This window comes from Pseudomicrostroma glucosiphilum, assembly GCF_003144135.1.
Source record: "Pseudomicrostroma glucosiphilum strain MCA 4718 unplaced genomic scaffold BCV69scaffold_15, whole genome shotgun sequence".
Lineage (NCBI taxonomy): Eukaryota > Fungi > Basidiomycota > Exobasidiomycetes > Microstromatales > Microstromataceae > Microstroma > Microstroma glucosiphilum.
Genome location: NW_020289927.1, coordinates 406,263 through 420,239, shown reverse-complemented (window position 1 = coordinate 420,239; position 13,977 = coordinate 406,263). Strand labels below are relative to the sequence as shown.

At 57.1% G+C, this 13,977-nt stretch overlaps 6 protein-coding genes across 6 annotated transcripts; 3 read left to right on the top strand and 3 right to left on the bottom strand.

Moving 5' to 3' along the window:
• Positions 1-73: 73 nt before the first annotated feature.
• BCV69DRAFT_69895 (hypothetical protein) lies at positions 74-1,066 on the bottom strand. Its single transcript, XM_025495460.1, has one exon. The coding sequence runs from the start codon at positions 902-904 to the stop codon at positions 254-256; it is 651 nt and encodes a 216-aa protein (XP_025345838.1). The 5' UTR covers positions 905-1,066; the 3' UTR covers positions 74-253.
• Positions 1,067-2,033, top strand: BCV69DRAFT_69981 (hypothetical protein). The gene has a single exon (XM_025495462.1). The coding sequence runs from the start codon at positions 1,228-1,230 to the stop codon at positions 1,867-1,869; it is 642 nt and encodes a 213-aa protein (XP_025345837.1). The 5' UTR covers positions 1,067-1,227; the 3' UTR covers positions 1,870-2,033.
• A 289-nt stretch (positions 2,034-2,322) lies between these two features.
• Positions 2,323-6,416, bottom strand: BCV69DRAFT_69877 (hypothetical protein). The gene has a single exon (XM_025495458.1). The coding sequence runs from the start codon at positions 6,003-6,005 to the stop codon at positions 2,451-2,453; it is 3,555 nt and encodes a 1,184-aa protein (XP_025345836.1). The 5' UTR covers positions 6,006-6,416; the 3' UTR covers positions 2,323-2,450.
• BCV69DRAFT_69887 (Clavaminate synthase-like protein) lies at positions 6,165-8,446 on the bottom strand. The gene is made up of 4 exons (XM_025495459.1): positions 8,181-8,446; positions 6,945-8,090; positions 6,450-6,865; positions 6,165-6,350 (listed from the first exon to the last, which is right to left on the bottom strand). Exons 1-4 carry the CDS (start codon positions 8,269-8,271, stop codon positions 6,324-6,326), a joined length of 1,680 nt encoding a protein of 559 aa, XP_025345835.1. The 5' UTR covers positions 8,272-8,446; the 3' UTR covers positions 6,165-6,323.
• On the top strand, positions 8,313-9,245 carry BCV69DRAFT_69976 (hypothetical protein). The gene is made up of 2 exons (XM_025495461.1): positions 8,313-9,104; positions 9,197-9,245. The coding sequence occupies exon 1, from the start codon at positions 8,499-8,501 to the stop codon at positions 9,072-9,074; it is 576 nt and encodes a 191-aa protein (XP_025345834.1). The 5' UTR covers positions 8,313-8,498; the 3' UTR covers positions 9,075-9,104; positions 9,197-9,245.
• Positions 9,246-11,028: 1,783 nt separating this feature from the next.
• BCV69DRAFT_238884 (SAICAR synthase-like protein) lies at positions 11,029-13,002 on the top strand (the record flags this gene model as incomplete). Its single annotated transcript, XM_025489968.1, has 2 exons — positions 11,029-11,202; positions 12,532-13,002. Coding segments are annotated over 2 exons (645 nt in total), but the record flags the coding sequence as incomplete, so codon positions are not given.
• Positions 13,003-13,977: the final 975 nt, after the last annotated feature.

The window sequence follows — 13,977 nt, the reverse complement described above, 5'->3', positions numbered from 1 at the left end:
GACAGCAACATCTCGGGTGAGCTCAAAATTGTGATTGGGAAGGGTCGCAAGCGTGAGGGCAAGGTCACTTTGCGACAGTGCCATCGTGTACTGTAGCTCTTTTTGCTCCTGCGCACCCACTTGATTGCTAGCAAACGCTTCTCGGACCTCTTCCGACCGCTTTGCGCTCACACTTTTCTGTCTTTGTTGGCACGGCTCAATTGCAAGTGTTCCACATAGCAGTAGATTTACCGAGTACAGACTAGCCTTGCTATCAACCTCGCCCTGGTGAGTGCAGCCGGAGTCCACTGCGTGGTCTCGACCGGCGCTGCGACGGCGGCGGGGACGATGGAGGCGAAGGCGTTCCGGCACTGGGTCCGGTACTTCTGCAACTGGATTGGCTGGGTCTAGCACGCGAAGTGCAGCCTCTGAACCGCTGCGCCCATGTCTGGACCAATTTTCTGAAGCTTTTCCTCTTCTGCTCCGGCACAACAGGGCGATCCGGGCTAACCCCTGGGCTTGGGGTCGCACTCGAATTTTCCGTCTGGGCAGGACTCGGGCTTGCATCGGAGCCTTGCGTTGAGGCCGGACTCGGTGTGTGAACGTTGTAGACTGGAGATTGGGCGATTGATATCAAGCTCTGATGAGAGGGGTGAGCAGTGGGCACACGACTCTGCGCTGCCGAAGTTGGCGCGGAGTGTTCAAGGCTGGCCGGAAATTCCCATGGGCTATAGTCATATCTCGAATCTGCTGAGGCTGTAGGTGATGAAGTCTGTGTAGCGGAGATCTCCTCGCCATGTCGATTGAGTCGTGTGCCTGTTGCTAAGCTTTGTAGCTCTTCTTGCAGCTGTTGACCCCGCATCGCCATCACTTCACATGTGACAAGACTGGCAGCCCAGAGCAGGCCAAAAGTGGACAGCCTCATACAACGACTGAGTCTAGAGAAGAAAAGGCGCCCTTGCAAGGTTGGGGAGGGTAAAATTTCTGGAGACCAGCTCTGATCTAATGTAGGCAGGAGGGAAAGAGGGAGACTGGGGGAGCATATAAAAGTGGGACCCGTCTTTCCTCTCCGCGAAAACTTCAGCCTGCACTTCTCTCCTGAATGATAAGTGCGCTAGGAAGTTCGTCTCGGGGCAAAAAGGCAAAGATCGATGATGTAGAAGGCAAGCAAGGTTGCCTCGAGATAATTATTGCTGAGTCAAATGAGAGGGCTTCTGCATAGCTTGTGTACTGCCTGTTGGCTGGCAAATGGTCGTGTCCCGACCGTCTGTGCTCACAAAATCACATAAGTCCTTTGCTCTCATGACTCCGGTCTTCCTTCGAAGTAAGAGTGCTCCTGACCTCCGTCCTTCCTGTGATATCAATGCAGTCCGCTGCTCTCGTCAGGTAAGGGAAGACGAGGGCAGCCTGACTCCCGAAGTGCCGGTCTTCTTCTTGCCTTTCCACTTCTTCTTCAACGAGTCCAGCAGCTTCTTCAATTTCCCCTTCCGCTCAGCCACAGCCGTCCGCGGCGCTGCCTCCGGGCTGACGATCGGCGTCGGACTACCACTTGGGGTATGGATATTGAGTTCTGAGGATTGTGCGCTCGCACAGCGAGTGGGCGGCAAGCCTCGTGGAGAGCAGGGCATTGACGGTGGGGGCGTCGAAGGCAGTATGAATGCGCCGAGGTCGCGAGCAGCGTCTCCTCCTTCTGACGAGCTGCTCGAGGACGACTGCTGTAGCTCTGGTATGCGCTCCCCCCGGCGATTGCGACGATATCCACTCGGGGGCGAAGTGCGAGCGGTCAATCTGCTGGGCCTGGCAGTAGTCTGTGATGCCGCTATGGAGACCACCAGCAGGATGATGAAGCACAAAGAAAGCTTCATCGCTGGAAGCCTAAGACCAGCTTGAGCGACCAGCGCGTAACGCAGAATAGAGTCTATCCAAAGAGTATGCCACGGCAGCATCAACGAGCTCATTACATAGGATCGGCAAAGTTACAGATGTCCGACTGGAAGGGCGTCTTTGTCGAGAGCAAACTCAAACGGGTTGGAAAGGTCCGAGCTGTGCCTCCTCTCGGAGAGCAACGTTTACTTGTTGTTGCTCCCGAGGAAGAGCCACGGTGGGTTTGTCTCATGAGATGGGCCACATCACAACGGACTTGTCGTCGGTCGTCCGTCCGTGCTCCGGTTTTCCGCTGATGATTGTCCTCTCGCCCATCGCTTACAAGACGCATCGTCAACACAGCACGCAGAGCCAAAAGGAAGCACCCACCCGACGATACACTTTGAATAAAGGAAAAGAATTGTGCATTGTCTTCTGTAGAGAGACATCGAAGAAGAGGAAGGAATTAAGATGATAATTTGCTATGGGGTTGTGTAGGCACGGTGCGCACAGGTAGCAGGTATGATGGTTAGGGGGAGAAGATAGGGGCACTGATTCGTCTTTGTTTGACGATAGGGAGCTTGCGGGCTCACGATTAGGTAAGTCGTCTAACGTCCGTGAGGACCCTTTCCGATGCCTCCCATGTTGTGCTCGTTACACTCCGGATTGTCGCCAGGAACGCAAAGGAGCGGACGATGTGGGCCTCGAGGAGGAGACGCGCTGGACAAAGCTCTCTTGTGACCGATTGAACGGAAGAATTGGTCCCACTGTTCTTTTGTTCGGCATTCTGGAGTATAGCCGCGCATACAGATCAGCGATCCCTCCTTCTTTCGCCCAGGTCCGCCTACTGCCCTTTCCTGCTGGGAATGGGGGCAGAGAGGGTCCTGCTGAGGATCGCAATAGGGAGACAGGGGTGGAGCTCCGACCAGTTCACTGACAACGTCCCTCTGCTTGGATTTGTGGGCGCACGAGGGGTCAGTGAGAGGATTGCACCCAAGACCACTTACGGGACCGCAGTCGTCGAAGAGAGGGTCGCAGGCTAGGGCCTCGAGCCGCTTCGTGGCGGCTCCGCTTCGCTTGCGGTGTCCAATGCATCCGGGATCTTTGTCAGGGTTGCAGCTCGGGTCTTCGTAGAATGCGCAGTCGGGGTCGTCTTCAGGGTCGCATTCTCGAGCCTCGACTTGCTCACTGATGATCACGCTTCGCTTGCGATCCTGCCCGCAGTTAGGGTCTTCATCGGGATCGCAGACTGCGAAACCGCACCCGGGGTCAATCTGGGGATCGCATTCTGGAGCCTCGAGGCGCTTGTTGACGACATCGCTTCGCTTGCAGCCAGGGTCTTTAGGATCGCAGAATGCGAAACCGCACGTGGGGTCAAATTCGGGATCGCAGGCTGGGATCTTGAGCCCCCTGCTGTCGACATTGCTTCGCTCGTGGCCAGGGCAATTCTCACCCGTGAAAGGGTTGCAAGATGGCTTGTTCTTGAAGATGATGCAGCCGGTATCGTTAGGGTCGCAGCCGTATGGGCCATCGCCCTCATCTGCGACGTTGCTTCGCTTGTGGTTATGGCAATTCTCACCTGTGAAAGGGTTGCAGGATGGAATATTCTTGAAGATGATGCAGCCGGTATCGTCAGGGTCGCAGCCGTATGGGCCATCGCCCTCATCTTCGACGTTGCTTCGCTTGTGGTGATGGCAATTCTCACCTGTGAAAGGGTTGCAAGATGGCTTGTTCTTGAAGATGATGCAGCCGGTATCGTTAGGGTCGCAGCCGTATGGGCCATCGCCCTCATCTGCGACGTTGCTTCGCTTGTGGTTATGGCAATTCTCACCTGTGAAAGGGTTGCAAGATGGAACGCCTTTGAAGGCGATGCAGACGCCATCATCGGGGTCGCAGCCGTAAGGACCCGTTCCCCTACGAACGACATTGCTTCGCCTGGGATGACTGAGGCAATCGGGGTCCTGTAGGGGATCGCAGTCCGCTTCTTCCTCAGAGCCGCACTCCTCGTTTTCTGGGTCGCAAGCCTTAGCCGCGCGCTTTGTGACGCCGTCATTTCCATTGTGAGGGTTGCATTCAGGATCGGACGGTTCGCAGGTAGTGACTGTGCATGGGACATCTCTCGTAGGGTCGCAGTGGATGACTGCTGCTGATCGAGCTGCTACGGCCTCAGCCACCTTGCGACGAGCTTCGGCTCTTGCGGGCAGGAGAGCGCATGATCCACCATCGTCATCAGGGTCGCAGAAGGCATCAAGGTCTCGTCGGCGGCGGCGTTCGCAGTCTGGGTCATTAGCTTGGCAGGGAATGCAGTAGCCATCGTTGTCGTCGCAGCCATCTTCGCGTTTGACTTGCGGGGCAGCCGTGGATCGTGTCTCGATAGCACATCCTCCACCGTCATCGTCAGGGTCGCAGAAGGTGTTTCGTGTCTCGATAGCACATCCTCCACCGTCGTCGTCAGGGTCGCAGAAGGTGTTTCGTGTCTCGATAGCACATCCTCCGCCGTCATCGTCAGGGTCGCAGAAGGCCTCAGGGTTGACATCGCGAGCGAGTTGAGAGGCAGCCTTGTCTTCAAGCTCAGCGCGCTCAGCTGCCATGACCTTCTCCAGCGCTCGTCGTCGCTCGTGGTCGCAGTGGTAGTCGTGAGGGTCGCAGCTCCAGCACCAGCCGTAACTCTCATTGTTGTCGCAACGACGCTTGAGCTCCGCATCAAGCTGAAGTTCGCGCTTGGTAAGCTTTTCGACGGGCTCTCGACGTCTACGGTCTACGCAGTGGATGCTGTGAGGATCACATCCCCAGCACCAGCCGCGAGTCTCATTTTGGTCGCAATCATCGTCTCGCTCCGAGATAGCCTCGTCGTCAGCAGCTTGGAGTTCCTTGCCAGCTTCACTGGGAGGGGAGGCCTTGCTAGGAAGAGCGAAGCCGATCTTCGGTGTGTCGCCTGACAGATCGAAATAAACGTTGTACGACAAGAAGATAGCTTCACCGAGAGTATAAGGCGTTGGGTACTTGCCCTGCTCGGAGCCCTGGACCATAAAGTAACACTTCTTGTCGGCAACGTGAATGACCGTGGCTGGGCCGTGGAGGACCAGGTTGACACCCTCCAGTTCGATGGTGACGGCCTTGGAGGTGCCCTTGACACAGTCAACCTCGGCAACAATGTCACCTGCCTGGTTCTTGATGGGCTTAAGGCCAGCCTTCTTGATCAGATCAGTAGCAACGTCGGGTGGAGTAGTGAAGTAGACACTGTCGAGACTGAGGTCAGCCTTGCCCTTGTGACCGCTGACGGTGATGTCGAGAGCCCATCGATCCTTTGAGCTCTTGGAGTAGACAGGACTGTCGCCAGTGGCGGCTTCAACGGAAGCACCGAGGAGAAGTACTCCAGGGTCCGTAAGTGCTCCTGCACCTAGGGCCAGAGAGAAGACATCCTGAGCGAGGACCTTGGATTCGAGCAGCACCTCCAGAGTGGTCTTGCCCTTGGCATCGGAGAAGCCACCGCTGCCCTTGAGACCAAAGCCGAGATCACCGTTGCTGAGAGTCTGCTTGTTGCCATTGGCATCGAGGTAGAGCAGGCTAGCACCGTTGACAGGTACGCCACCGAAGAGCTCCATATCATCGAGAGTGTACTCGGTAGCGGTGTCATCGAAGTCGTCCTTGACAGATCCGAGCTTCTTGGCCTTCGAGTACTTCGATGGGTCGAAGCTCTTAGGGTTGTCCTCTACATTCCTGGCAGTGTTGTAATCCGAGGTGACAGAGAAGGTGTAGTTCTGAGCCTTGCCGCCTACGGTGACTGGGACCACAAGGAGCTGTGGGTCGATGTTGGTCCTAGCAGTGGTGGTGCTAGGAGTGTTGGCACGTCGATGAAGCTTGGCATCAGGAGACTCGCGACGGAAGACGGGCAGATGGAAGACACCCTCAGTAGATCGCTTGTTGAGCTTGAGACTCTCTTCGTAGGCCTTGTAAGGGTTGCCCGAGGCTCTCTCGAAGGCAACCAGGGTTGGCTTGTCACCAGTAGAGACCTCACGAGCTGTGAGAGACTCGGCGTTGGTGCTGACATGAGAAGAGGTAGCGCTGTGAAGGCGAGCATCGGCGAGCGAAGGTCCGGCCACAGCAAAATATGCTACGGCTAGACTGAAGAGCGTACCCCAGTTGGTCTGGTGCAGCATCATGGTGAACGATTGGGTCGATCGCCCTTGAGAGTAGAGGAGATTATGTCTGTGTCAGAGTTATAGGGTTGAGGGGGGTGAATGGGCCTACGTCCAAGGAGGATGAGGAGGTGAGGAAGGAAGAAGGGAGACTCGCAAATTCTTGAGCCCCTTTAATATACCATGACCCGGCCCAGCCCCTCGGGACCCCGTACTGCTCCGGCCGCGCGCGTACGCGAAGGCAATGACGGTCCGGAGTGAAGGCACCCGGCCCTGGTTTACCGGCACCTAAGAGGAATTTGCTGGCGACAGGCACCATCAGATTAGACCCCACGGAACTCGCTAGAACCACATGGATACCGAAAAACTCTGCGCAACAGGTGGAAAGAGGAGGTAGAGATCGTGAGGCGGTGCAGAAAGACGGCGTTTCATAGACCGCGCGCTGAGCTCTTTGCGCTCAATACTTACCCGCTCTAGGCTCTTCATCCCGTGATACCACAGCGGAGGCAAGAAGAGCATATCCCCTGGTTCCAAGACAGTCCACATCGCTTCCGGTTCCACTTCATCAGTGAATCTGGGGTACTCATCCTCGACGGTGGGCGCAGAGGAGAAAACGTCCACGCGCGATGTGTTTGTCATGAGAGCGGTCAAGTCGACGCCTTTCTCGCTGGCGTTTGAGGCTGTGTCATCGCCGTTGCTCTCGAGACAGCTCCAGTCAGGCACACCCGGAGACTTCTCGGGGCCTTTTGCTTCGGCTTTCTTGCCATGCGGGGAAGTCCGAGGTGACGTAGGGGGCGGAGAGGGCGTAGTTGCTCCATAGCAATACATACCACGATCGCACCAGGGAGGGGCCACCCAAATCAATTTACGCCCGACGACTTGCGCTGTGGAGGACAGAGGACCCTATGAGGGATGAGTATGGACGAGGAACTACGTGACCTAGCCGGACCTCTCCGGACTCACTGTAGCAGTTGAAGTGGGGATCTGTGTGAGCAGGGCTGACTGTACCCTCTGGCCCAATCCAGACCGATTTGACGACGTCCTCGATGACACGCCGTTGTTCGCCATCATCTTCGTCTCCCTCCATGGTCTTCACTGGAGGGGCGTATCCGGATATCTCAGCGCTTGCAAAGACGTAGTCCGGGGGAAGAATGTCTGCCTCGAGCTTGGGAAATTGATCAAAGAGGGTGTGCTGGGCCAGATAGAGCGTCTGCCTGGATGGCTCGTGTTCTGACATGTCTGAAGAGCCCACTTGCCAGCCAGAGCGAGCGAGGAAATCTTGCCAAGGAAGGATTTGCTGTCCCCAATCGTCGTCGGAGTACTTGCCTCCCACCTCGCAAGGCACGACCCGACCTCTGCCTCCAGCGGTCTCGAGGAGGTACTGTCCGCTGGACCAGCGAGTATGCGGTTGGCCAGGCAGCTGTTCGCAAGCGGGCCAATCTTTTGCAAAGCCTCGCAATACAAACGGGACTTTATGATCTTTGGCTATGAAAGAGTCAAATGTTGGAGCACTGGATGGCTCCGGGATCCGGACAGTAGCTCGCACTTGGGGGTGATGCACTGTCTGAGTGGTCAGTGAGATCGTTGAAGCGCCACCTGAAGATCTTCGGGCCTTCTTCGTATGGTAGTCTTGCAGAGAATACCGACCCGAGAGGCGTGACTGACTGACCTCGATGAGGTCGAGTATCATCTCCTTACGTCCACAACCAGGTGCTCCTGCCACTACAATGGCAAGGTCTAGTGTGCCGATACAGTCTAGCAGAGCTTCATGAAACTCTTCGTGACTGACCTCTTGCTGAGGGTCTTCGACTTTTCGCTTCGACGAGGAAGCTTGGCTTGCGCTGTTCTGTTGATTTGCCTCTTGCGCAAGCTGGACTGTGCCAATCTTGCTAACGGCCTTGAGAATGGCCGCATCCGCATATAATCGCCTCCAGTACCTCGGAACATCTTTCCAAGGCCCGGAGCGGAATGCTGCATCACACCGAGCGATGAGGTCCTCGCAATTGAGCACACAAGATGTGAGGTTGTGCTCTGTGAAAGGCAGCTCAGCGAGGAGCTCTAGGCTGGAGTTGAGGAGGCGGAGTGGCTCCTCACCGCACGGCAGAAGATCTGACGAAAGTGCATGTGGAATGTGGAAGAGATGAGACTCTACGGTTTATTGCTATGTACAGAACGAAGAAACACCTATCGCGTACCCACCTCCTTTTGCGCTGTCAGCGACCATCGAGATTGCGGCCTTTGCAAGAGATTGCCATGGCTTTTTCTGCTGACCCGTACTGGCCGGGCCCATGCCGAGGACAGGCGTTCCGTGAGCAGGCAAAGCACTGTAGAGTGGCAGGGCTTGTTGTCCGACTGCCAAGCTTTGACTGCTAGACCAGACGGAGAGCTGCGGCTCGCTTCACCTTGCGAAGTATCGAGTGTAGTCTTGGCCACCGATATGCGCAAAACCCAGAAACGCGGGGGCGGGCGGAGGTGCAGAGGCCGAGGCGCGGAGGGGTGGAGCGTGGCAGGCAATGAATGTGCGGCCGCGACTTGGCGCCTGTTGAATTAATTAATCATCCTCGCCCCTCGGATCATCGTCGCTGCCTCGATTGTCTTCGTATTCCATCATACCATAACAGCTCCCCTTTCCTTCAGACGATCATCCCGCCGCTCCTTCTCTCCTTTGCATCTCTCCTCTGGCGTCTTCCATATAGGCATCTGCCAAGATTGACCTCTCCGCTCGCTCGCTCAGGAACACCCTCGGCCCTCCACACCCCGCCCGCCCACGCGGATTCGGTCTCACCCTATCTGACACCGGTCCCGCCCACGTTGCAACACGGACATAGGAACAGACGGAGCACGTTGAGCTTCCTCGTGCTCGCTTCCGACGGACACAAGACCCTGATACGATCCCTACTCTACCCACACACACGCTTGGCTCAGGCAGAGCAATTTCCTCATCATCCCCCGCGCTTTCCGCCATCGCGTTGCACGATCGTGGTATCCGCCTTGCGCGTCACAGTCCCTTGCAGTTCCTCTGTACGGTGCATTTCCTACGTCTCGGACTGTACCGTATGCTACCGATCAGCCCTTCCACCCCCGAACTGCTAGACCCAATCACATGAATCTGGCTGGCAACTGGTGAGTTTCTTGCGCTCTCACCACCCCCTCTTGATTAACTCACTCACCCTCACTCGACCATCGCCTCGCTTCCGCCCAGTCCATGAACACAGATAGCGTCGAAGATCGTCTTAAGGCGCAGACACGGCCGAACCTCAATGATCAATCCGCCCTTCCAGTCAATGGGTCTTCGAACCAGCGCAGGGCCGATGCTCCCGCAACATCCACCACTACCTCATCTATGAGCCCACCTCCACCACCGTCCGCTCTGGCTCAGGCAATATATGCTCCTGGATCAGCCCCGAATCCTGCCTACCGCGATGGCCTACACATCTCTCTGCCCCCGAATTTCCCCAAGCCAGACTCCAGCGTCTTTTCTCCCCCGGATGTTTACAAGGGCGGCATGGAGAAGAGGTCGGAAGCAGCGGCGGCTCGGAGACCTTCCGTAACCAGGAGTACGATCAGTAGTGAGAACGCTGTAAGGTCTCCCAATACCTTTCCGCAGGGCGCTCCAGGCTCTTCCCGCTCACGTCCTCCTCTCGAGTCGGCTCTCTCTAGCGAGAGGGTACAGATGCTGCCTCCTTCTGCGTATGGACTCTCTCAAAGCAGGCCCACCGATCGGTCCCTTTCTCCAGTTGCAGGATCGTCTCGGCCTCCACCACACAAAGGACCAATCAGCCCGCGACGAAGCTACTCAGGCGAGGTTGAAGCCAGTCCCCCTCGAAGGCCCGCACGGAATACCGCTTCCTCGAGAGAGGCTAGGTACTTCCGCACAGCTAGCGCAGCGTCCGGCAAAACTCCCGCTAATGACGAGGACGAAGAAGATGGTCTTTCTGACCTACTACCTCGAGATGGACAGGCAGGGGAGCAGCTCTTCTCTGATGCTGACCTTGCTGTCATGATACCGCCGGGCAGTTCTTCGGGACGCAAGGCTTCTGTCAGTCTTCAGCTCTTCAAAGAGACTGGGCCGAGATCTATGTCTGCTACAAGGGCTGCTGAGAGATCGGGCGGAGCGGGACCGGGCAGCACTACGAGCCCCTCTGCTTCCAGTGTGGTCTTTGAGCCCGCAAAAAGGAGTCCGTGGGGGATCAACGCCGGGACGGATGCTGGCAATCTCAGTCGGAGGAATACTGGTGTGATAGGAGATCCTCCCAATTCAGCCAGTGCTGCCGACTTGGCGAGAGGAGCTGTGATGTGGTCATCTCAGACCCCAGGGAGCTCCTTGCCAGACATCGGCAGGTTGCCTCAGCCTGCGCTACCTTTGTCTACTGCTGAAGCAGAAAGTCCAATGGGCTCGCAACCTGCTTCAACTGCTGCCCTTGTACGACAAGTAGGCATTGACACACCCAGGCAGCCAACGACCCCATCTGACCTGATGGGTCCACCGCTCTTACCATACCACTCTCGCCCCTCGTTGTCTGCATCAAGAACAAGCTCCAGGGCGTCGTCCGCTGGTAGGCCAGGCTCACCAAAGCTGCTCGACGCAAATGACGCTTCTAGACAAGCTCTACCCGACAAGGTCCACAGCTCTCAGCACTCGTCAACAACGTTGCCCAAAATGACACCAGCGTCGCTACTTGCGGGCCCCGGGAATCCAAGCTCGAAGATTGTGGATTTCGAGAAGCCCGGCTGGGACTCCCGACGTCTCTCGGCCGACATCGAGTTCGAGGATGATGAGGATGAGACCGAGGCCGGAGATAGGGAGGACCACGAGACTCTGTCGCAAACGACATCCATGGACTACCAGAGTGGTCAAAGCGACGCTGAAGGAGGATTCGATCAGACGGAGTCATATCATGACTCAGAGAGCGCCGAAGGAGGTTTCCGCTCTGCTTCTATCGCTGTACCGAACTCGGGACAATCTCACCCTCAACCGGAGTCACTCTCGTCTCGCGAAGCTTGGGTCTCGACACCTCCTGCTAGTCCAACGCCAGCTCCTACAGTCGTCCAACTTCAACCCTTCACCAATCAAGTGGGCGGCCATAATGCCATCTTCCGGTTCTCGCGACGAGCTGTGTGCAAGCCTCTGGTGTCGCGAGAGAATCAGTTCTACGAAGCGGTAGAGCGAGAGTTTCCCAGTCTTCTAAGCTTCATTCCTCAGTATCTCGGTGTGCTGAATGTCACATACAGGCATGTCGAAAGGGATCCTGAAGACGAAGTGAAAAGTGCAAAGAAAGACGAGGAAGACCAGCCTCGGAGGATCTTCTCTGGACAGCAAAACAATGACGAAGAGGTGCCAGAGGTGGCTTTGGACCTCAATAGGCATATCGTGCCAGACTGGATGCTTAGAAGGAGTGGCATTGGAGATGGAACTGAAGGCTCGGGAGGCAGCGGTGCCGGAACGCCGCGCAGGCGAGGTAACAGTCGCACTGAGATGAACAGTCCCTTGCCCGCTGCATTGCGGTCCTCCAGAAGGAGTCATAGGTCTGCCGAGCGACACGTCAGCGTCGAACCAGAAGAAGACAAGCGCATCTCTTCCAGCCTCGAGCACGGTCCGGGGGGCGCTCCTCTGCCCTTGACAGACGTCCACGAGGAGGCATCCTTCCATTCGCCTCGACCACCTCGCCGCACCTATAGGCGCTTCCACTCCGCTTCGATAGGCACGATGAAGGCTCTCGATACTCCTCCGGACGAAAGCTCAACTCCTCAGACGGCCGGCGCGCGGGACAACCACAACTTCCTAGGCCGTGGATGTACCTCCGTCAACCGTCGCTTGCAAGAATTGGTGCTGAGAGAAGTATTCTCTTCGCCCAACTCCGAGGACGAGAGAATGAACTACTCGGCCGGAGGTGATTCAAAGAGGAGAGCCCGGGCGCACAAGAACCGCAAGCGACTTGCTCAAGCGTGGAACGCGAGTCAAGAGGGTGCAGGCAGGAGGGGCGAAAGGGACAATGCAGAAGCTAGAGTGGCGATCTTGAGAGCAGAAGAGGGAGAGGGAAATCGCCGGGAGAGGCTAGTGAGCACGCCTCCGCGCTCGCCTGTCGAAGATCTTCAGAGCAATGAGCCCAGCAGAGAAGCAGCAGAGGCTTCATCTGGTTCTGGCAACCGCCCTCGACGTGTCCACTCAGACGCTGCACTGCATCTCAAGCGACGAGCTGGTTTCGATCTTACCCCTGTGCACAGCTCTCCTGGCACTAGCTTGGAAAGAGCAAAGACGGTCAGTGTGGGGGATGTCTTTGAGAAGCTTGCCCCTGCGCAGGTCGAGGAAGAACACCGCAGGAATCGTCGGGGTTCGACAGACAGTAGTATGTTCACGATGGACGATCTCGCTGATCGCAATGAAGACAAGACCGCTCCCAGAGGCAGGTCCGTAAGGGGCGGTGCTCTGACTTCGGCCTCTGGCGGTAGCACTGTCCAATTCCCCACGGTGCCTGATCAGGGCGTCGCTACCCCGGAACTTGACCCTGTGCCAGAACATCAGCAAGAAGCACCATCACCTGCCAAGGAGACTGACCCGTACCCAGGACGGCAGGAGCAATTCTTGCTCATGGAAGACTTGACAGGTCGACTACAGCACCCTTGCGTCCTCGATCTCAAGATGGGCACTCGACAATACGGACTCGATGCCACTCCAGCAAAGAAAAAGTCTCAGACGAAGAAGTGCGACAAGACGACTTCGCGTACCCACGGGGTGCGGATCTGTGGCATGCAGGTCTTCGACTGTACGAAGGACTCGTACCTCTTTCAGGACAAGTACTTTGGCCGTAAAGTTCCACCCGACGAGTTTGCAAGCGCCCTCAGTCGCTTCTTCCACAATGGGGAGAAGCTCCTGCTGCACCACGTGCCCGTGATTCTAGAGAAGCTGTACCGGCTTGCACGCATCATCCGGCAGCTGAAGGGTTACAGATTCTACGCTAGCTCGCTTCTCTTCATCTACGACGGGAATTGCGAGACGCAGAAGCGCTTGGATGACGAGTTCGAGGCAAGGGTGAGGAGGGGAACAGCGGGCTTGAGTCCCGGATTGAGGATGAGTCTGGAGAATAGCCCAGCATTGGATGCAGCGGATGCGAATGCCTCCTTTGCTCGCTCTAGCAAATTCTCCTTCTCCACCACTCCCGGTTCCGGGTCAGGCTTCGCCAGCATCGAGCAAGGAACTCCCAGCGGTGCTTCAGGCAGGCAGCGCTCCTCATCCTCTGCCGCCTTCTCTCTACCTCACTCCTCCTCTGTCCCCTCTTCGGCGCCACCACGACGTCGCAGACGCAAAGGGGAGATCAATATCCGCATCATCGATTTCGCACACTGCTCTACCGGTCACGATTTCCTCTTCCCAGGAGACGAAGATTACGGAGAGAGGATGAGGGCCGCCGAGCTCGAAGCTGAGCAAGCTGCACAGGGTACTCCAGCTACAGGCTCAGCTTCCGGGGCAGCAGCGGGGGTGCATTCCATTCCCCTCGCCCGCTTCCCACCAGCAGACCGCTCTGCGCCCGACTCGGGGTACCTGTGGGGTCTACAGCGCCTCGCCGAGAGCTTCTACTCCATCTGGGAGACGGAGCGGGCGAGAAGAAGGGACGAGGCGGTGCGAGCTCACAGGGCGTCTCTTGGTCTTGTTCCAGCAGGAGGGGAAGGCGGAGTGGATGACACGACGGCGAAGCCTAACGATCACCAGGAGGCGGTCGAGGCGGACATCGACATCGACGAGGAGACGCTCCGCCGAATTGCCGATGCGGTGGACCCAGGTGAGCTGCGCGTGGAGGACTCGGGCGTCTTTGCTGAGATCTTTGGGCATGGTCAGGGACACGAGCACAGTACCGGTGCTGGTGGTGGCGGTGGCGATGAGGAGGAGGGCGAAGAGGAGTCGGATCCACTCGGGTACGTTTCGCAATGAGCCTTCAGGGGAGGAGCTAGTGAGGACGCGCGTGTCCTGGTACTGTACGAGGAGGGGTATGACTTGACT

Bases quoted from the DNA above. Each gene is read 5' to 3' on its own strand.
- BCV69DRAFT_69895 (XM_025495460.1), bottom strand. From the start codon at position 904: ATGAGGCTGTCCACTTTTGGCCTGCTCTGGGCTGCCAGTCTTGTCACA.
- BCV69DRAFT_69981 (XM_025495462.1), top strand. From the start codon at position 1,228: ATGGTCGTGTCCCGACCGTCTGTGCTCACAAAATCACATAAGTCCTTT.
- BCV69DRAFT_69877 (XM_025495458.1), bottom strand. From the start codon at position 6,005: ATGATGCTGCACCAGACCAACTGGGGTACGCTCTTCAGTCTAGCCGTA.
- BCV69DRAFT_69887 (XM_025495459.1), bottom strand. From the start codon at position 8,271: ATGGGCCCGGCCAGTACGGGTCAGCAGAAAAAGCCATGGCAATCTCTT. The intron at 8,091-8,180 runs GTGGGTACGCGA...CACTTTCGTCAG, and splicing joins CGCTGACAGCGCAAAAGGAG to ATCTTCTGCCGTGCGGTGAG. The intron at 6,866-6,944 runs GTGAGTCCGGAG...TGTCCTCCACAG, and splicing joins TCCCCACTTCAACTGCTACA to CGCAAGTCGTCGGGCGTAAA.
- BCV69DRAFT_69976 (XM_025495461.1), top strand. From the start codon at position 8,499: ATGTGCGGCCGCGACTTGGCGCCTGTTGAATTAATTAATCATCCTCGC.